The sequence below is a fragment of the Helianthus annuus genome, chromosome 14, assembly GCF_002127325.2.
Source record: "Helianthus annuus cultivar XRQ/B chromosome 14, HanXRQr2.0-SUNRISE, whole genome shotgun sequence".
Taxonomy (NCBI): Eukaryota; Viridiplantae; Streptophyta; class Magnoliopsida; order Asterales; family Asteraceae; genus Helianthus; species Helianthus annuus.
In genome coordinates, this window is record NC_035446.2 from 145449696 (window position 1) to 145455861 (window position 6166).

Below are 6166 nucleotides of genomic sequence, written 5' to 3' on the forward strand. Positions count from 1 at the left end.
GAATTTTACAAATAAAAGTGAAACTTGTATGCAGGATGAAACACCATGATATTGTATATGCTTGTCGTGATAATGTGGCATTTGCATTAGTTACTCGTTCAATTTTATCATGTATATTTTTTTGTAATGTTGGTAATGTTAGGATTGTACGGTTGAGTTCAAATGATAGTCTTATCAGCTTCATCAAGACTTCAATAGTTGCATTAATAGAGATATATGTATCGTTCTAGTTTGATAAAACTTTATTTTTGTCAATAAATTTAATCATTGGCTGGGTGGTGCTATTGGTAGGAGTTGGAAGTTAGAGATGGCTTGAAATGGAAACAGTTTCCTTCTTTAGATTGGGCGGTGTAGAAGAACAAACAGCATGACTTTGAAAACCCACATACACATTGTATAAACAGCATGACTGAGTCAAATGATATTTTTGTATTAAGTTTACGTGGAAAGTACCGTGAATGTGAAGCACCGAAATCTCGGGTTTTTTTACCAAACAAATCTAACAAAACATTGATTGGGTGTACTCTTTCATTACTCACCACCACTTGTCAACTGCCTTCTTCCATTCTCACCTTCACCTAGCTACTTTAATTTCCATCGTTATATATATAACTCGCATCCTATCTTCTTCTTCACCAAATTCCCAGCAACTATCTCTCTCTCTCTCTCTCTCTCTCTCTCTAAAGTACTTTGTTCTCTCTCTAAAAAGTGTTTGTGTTCTTGCCATACAACAAATGGAGTTGGATAGCATTCTTGATTTTCTTGATAGCAAGACCATTTTAATCACCGGTGCCACTGGTTTTCTTGCTAAAAGTATCCCTTCTCTCTCTATACACTACTAGAAAACTGCTAAAGGGTCGTAAATGCGTACCAAACACCCATCTGCGACAAAAACGATTGATGGGAAAATATTGCGAGAAAATGTTTATTTGTGTCAACAATTGCGCCAAAATCATCTAGTTAGAAGTTCCTAACGCGATTGACTTTTTATTTCTTTTATTAGTTTTTCACTTTTTTGTAAGTTTTGCTACACATTTCCAACAAAAAATTAATTCTCGTACGCATTTATGACCCCTCTTTTTTATATGTATAATTAAAGCGTTAGTACTTAGATGTTCGATGCAGTTGGTGTCAAGTGTCAACTGTCAAACTTGGTGTAAGTTATATGTGATTTAATTACTAAACGTCTTGTACTTATATTGTTTGTGTATATGTAGTATTTGTGGAGAAGATTCTTAGAGTTCAACCAAATGTGAAAAAGTTATATCTTCTTGTGAGGGCAACCGATGCCAAATCCGCTTTGCAACGTTTCAATAAGGAGGTATATATACATAACATATATTCATTTCGTTTTTAAGTATAAGTTTGTATCAGGGCCGGCTCAAAATTTTCTAAATTTTTCTAGACCTAGAGCGAATAGCAAAATTGGGGTCCTTTTTGTAAACGAAAAAAATTGCTATGAATCCTATTATTCATATATCATCCTTGTATACGCATAATTATAGATCATAAACTTCAATGTTAATAATCTCAAAGCCAAAATTACCAACATATAATATATTTTCTTAGAATTTGAGGCCCTAAGAAAAATGGAGGCCTAAAGCTCATGCTTTATTTCACTCCCTCTTGAGCCGGCCCTGGTTTGTATCAATATATCCATAGGTAATTAGTTATTTTCGAATTTTGAATCTAGTAAATTATACTTGATTTTCGGTGAACTTTGTGTCGCAATACAAGATGATCATATGCATGCATTTTCTTTAGTCGAACAACAACTATAACACTGTTTGTTTGACACTGTATTATTTAGTCATGCACAAAATCCAAGACTTGTCATGATAAGGAAACCTGTCTCATCATTTCAGGAAATCGATACAATTGGTAGTTAATAGATATTAATGGCAGACATCACAGATGGTGAATACTGAATAGAATGGTTAATGGTAGATCGATAAACATGAATACTCGATCATAATAAGTTTCAAAGTTAGTTCGACTATAAATAATAAAATAATATTTCATCTTAGACAAAGATACCACTTTTCGTACAGGCAGTGGCAAAGGACTTGTTCAATATCTTGAAAGAGAAGCATGGTGCAAATCTTCAGTCTTTCTTGTCGGAAAAGGTAACTCCGGTGGCCGGAGACATCACCTATGAAAATTTGGGAGTAAAAGACTCTGGTTTGATTGAAGAGATGTGGGGAAATATTGATGTTGTTGTGAATGTAGCTGCCACCACCAACTTTGATGAAAGGTACAACTACTTCTTTTAAATATTAAATTCTGTCGACCTAGTTATGTTAAAGATTATAAATTACTAGTAGTTATTTTATAAAAATATTTCCAGAACTTTGGGGTTATATATGTTATGTACTAATCACAGTTTAAAAACCGTTTATAGAGAGAGAGAGTTAGAAACGTTTATATATAATGATTTTAATTTTTTTTGTATTTGATTTATTGCAGATACGACATTGCATTAGCTTTGAATACATTTGGAGCCATAAATGTTTTAAATTTTGCTAGCAAATGCGTTCAAATAAAGTTGCTTCTTCACGTGTCCACTGGTTAGTACACTAGTACACGTTCTATATGCCAGTTAATTATTATTAAATGATTATATTGTACTAACTTGAATATTTATTCATTTCAATTTTCAACAATATAATTCTCTAAGGTGAGGTTCTATAGTTAAGATTAGTGTATTTGTGAATTAAGTAAATAAATCTTGGTTATTAATTTACATCATAAAATTGTATAATACACTAGTATATTTTCATTGAACTCTTTAAAACATACATCGTTTATATATAAAAAAAAAAAATGCACCCCTTGAGATAATATTCAAAATGCCCGACTCTCATATTACCTCTTCTTACATGATGATTCTAAATTTGATACGTAATGTTCAATTTGGAATTCATAAGTTATCATGATAAAAAATTAACTAGACGGTTTAATAAACTTACAAATTGAATTACTAACATCTATGTGAAGATTCACTTGTTTTAAAATTGGAAGTCAAATCAAAGAAGAGCGAGAAAACTTGGTGAACACCTTTTTGACGTCAAAATCGGGGCTCGATAGTAAGGATATTTGTTCAAGAGTTGGGTAGAATATCTTTGAGCTGATAAAACTTTTTTTTTCCATATGGCTCATGTAACTGGAAACAAATAAAAAAAGTTATGCTCATTTTAAGATAAATTTCTATCTTCATATTTATTGGTATTATAATATTGACATGTTATCGGTATTAATTGTATGAATTTAAAACTATATTCATTTAGCTTATGTTGCTGGTGAGACACCCGGGCTCATACTAGAAACTCCATATCTATTGGGGAAGACACTTAATGATGCAAATGGGCTTGACATCAACACAGAGAAGAAGATCATCGAAGAGAGATTAAAAGAACTTAGCTATGATAAAACATCTACAGATAAATCGATTACATTGGCCATGAAAGATTTGGGTGTTGAAAGGTAAATATATATGGTTTTGCACCACCTTCAAATCTTTACTTGTTTAGTTATTTACTTTTATTTATTTATACCCCGATTAGTGTAAGAATTTCCAACATAACACGAATCTAACACAAGTTGTGCGTGTTTGCTTTTGGTTGGATTCGTTTTGAATCCACGAACAAATTTAGCTAAATGGGTTGGTCAACATACCCAGTTTTCTATAAGTTTATTTATAATCTATTTTATGCCATCACTTAAACCGTTCGAGTGTTTTTTTGTTAAAAAGTATAACTTAAAAAGAGAAATTAGTTTCACGTTGAGTAATTTAACCGCTATGTTTTGTGGTCACATGTATTTTTTGCTTTAAATCTATATTTTTATGATGGTCATATGAAAAAATAAAAAAGGGTAGAACTTAATTAACGGTTGTGTTTGTAACACGAGTTTATGTTTCGTGTCGTCTCGTGTTAAGGTTCGAACCAATAACCCTTAAACGTGACATATTTAACATTGTACTTTGATGTTTTAGATACATTTACAACGTCACCTTAAATTTAACTAATATTCTTAATTATATATAACTTATAGGTGTCTTATATTTTTCTTTCATTTGTTATATATAGGGCAAATAAATTTGGATGGCCGAATACGTATGTTTTTACAAAAGCATTAGGAGAAATGATTCTTGGACACTTGAAAGGAGACATGCCGTTAGTCATTCTTCGACCAACTATCATCACTAGCACCTACAAAGAACCCTTCCCTGGTTGGATTGAGGGAATAAGGTAATATTAGTTCATCATATCATTCTAATTAATTTTATAACATAAAAGTAAGTTGAAATAACATCCTCTCGTATTCAAAAACTACAGAACAATCGATAGCTTGGCGGTTGGCTATGGCAAGGGACAGTTATCATGCTTCCTTGGTGATCCCGAATCCATAATCGACGCGGTGGGTTCAGTTTATGATCTTAGCTAATTATGATCTTTCTATTTTCATCGAAATAGCTAATTGTTAATGTGGATTGACAGATACCTGCAGACATGGTAGTGAATGCTATGATTGCGACGATGGTAGCTCATGCAAATCAACCGTCATGTGAAATAATATACCATGTTGGATCATCGGTATCGAACCCATTGAAATACAAATCAATTCAACAAAGTGGGTATAAGTATTTTTCAAAGCATCCATGGATTAACAAAGAAGGCAAACCGGTTATAGTTAGCGAAGTTAAAGTGTTGAACTCCATGGCTAGCTTTCAAAGATATTTTTCTCTTCGTTATTTACTCCCATTACAGGTTAATCCCAATCGACATACTATAGAATTGATTATTCTTATGTGTAGTGCTAACCGTCGCAAAAGGGTTGTGGTATGATTCAATGTAATCATTTTTGCGACCAACAAAGGTTTTTGTGGCTGAATGGTTGCGACATAATACCGTGTAACATTTTTGCAAAAGGACACATTACGACAGGCTTTGATGCCTAATTTGCGACGGGATTTTTGTCCTACCCGACACAAACTCTGTCAAGAAATGCCTAGGTCGATTATTTTCTTCGAGAAATAAGGGACCAGTTTATTCTGTCACAAACCCATGACTCATTTATGATTGTTGTTAATACTCATTTATTGTTGAATTTGAAAACATGAAATTATATATAAGTTATAAATAAAAGAAAAAAAATATAATGAAAAATCTCAACAGGCTAATACTCATTTGTGGACTCTTGTGTTTTCAGGGTTTGCAAGTTGCAAATTTAGCTTTATGTCATGCTTTCAATGGAACTTACACAAATCTTAAAAGAAAGACCAATTTTGTGTTGCGGTTGGTGGAGTTGTACAAACCCTATTTGTTCTCAAAAAGCTTGTAAGTTAATTATTTATATCATCACTTTAGTTTTTTAAAATATAATTATGAATGTTGTAATTTACATAAATAATTTTGTACATGATTTGAGTATTTTTTTTTCCTTCTTACTCTTTTTGACAGCTACGATGATATGAATACTGAAAAACTCCGTCGACTAGTTAGAGAAAACGAGGCCGATATGTTCTATTTTGATCCCAAGACAATTAATTGGGCCGTTTATTTCGAGAATACACACCTTCCTGGTGCTGTGAAACATGTATTTAAATGATCGCAACCTCATTTGGATGACTTATGTTGTACTTGTTTTCATATTTCTAATAAGTGCCATAAAATATGATTTGTTGTAACAACGTGAATTTTAAAGTTAAGATATAGTGAAGAATATGTTATTGTCTGTACTTTTTCATGTCGTTTTTCAAGACGTATGTAACTAATATGGAAGACTTTTAGTTTGAAGTAGTTGATCATTTGTCTCCCAGATGTGTTGTTTAATGTTTTTGTAAAACTGAAATAAGTCATTTTTATAAACAAACAACAAAAACTTGATCATCGTTCAAAGGCCTACTGTGATAAAACCCCCGGCTCAACCCAAAGCATTTTGCTTCAACCAAGACTCGAACTCATGACCTCCCCTTTAGAAGGTCATAAAGTTGCCAATGTACTAGGAGTTCATCGGCACTAAAGTAAGGAATATTGTCACAAAAAAATAATATTAAAATAATAAAATATATTTATTCATAACAGACACAAAAACTAGTTCCATTCAATCCTTTGAATCTGTATTGGGCAAGTATTTTGTGGCCTTGTGGGTGCGGTGTGTATTT

At 32.3% G+C, this 6166-nt stretch overlaps 1 protein-coding gene across 1 annotated transcript; it reads left to right on the forward strand.

The window, feature by feature from the left end:
* Positions 1-610: 610 nt before the first annotated feature.
* On the forward strand, positions 611-5798 carry LOC110904194 (alcohol-forming fatty acyl-CoA reductase). The gene is made up of 10 exons (XM_022150025.2): positions 611-813; positions 1218-1321; positions 2052-2254; positions 2467-2567; positions 3288-3483; positions 4089-4250; positions 4338-4419; positions 4500-4769; positions 5212-5339; positions 5463-5798. The coding sequence occupies exons 1-10, from the start codon at positions 735-737 to the stop codon at positions 5608-5610; spliced, it is 1473 nt and encodes a 490-aa protein (XP_022005717.1). The 5' UTR covers positions 611-734; the 3' UTR covers positions 5611-5798.
* The last annotated feature ends 368 nt before the right edge of the window (positions 5799-6166 follow it).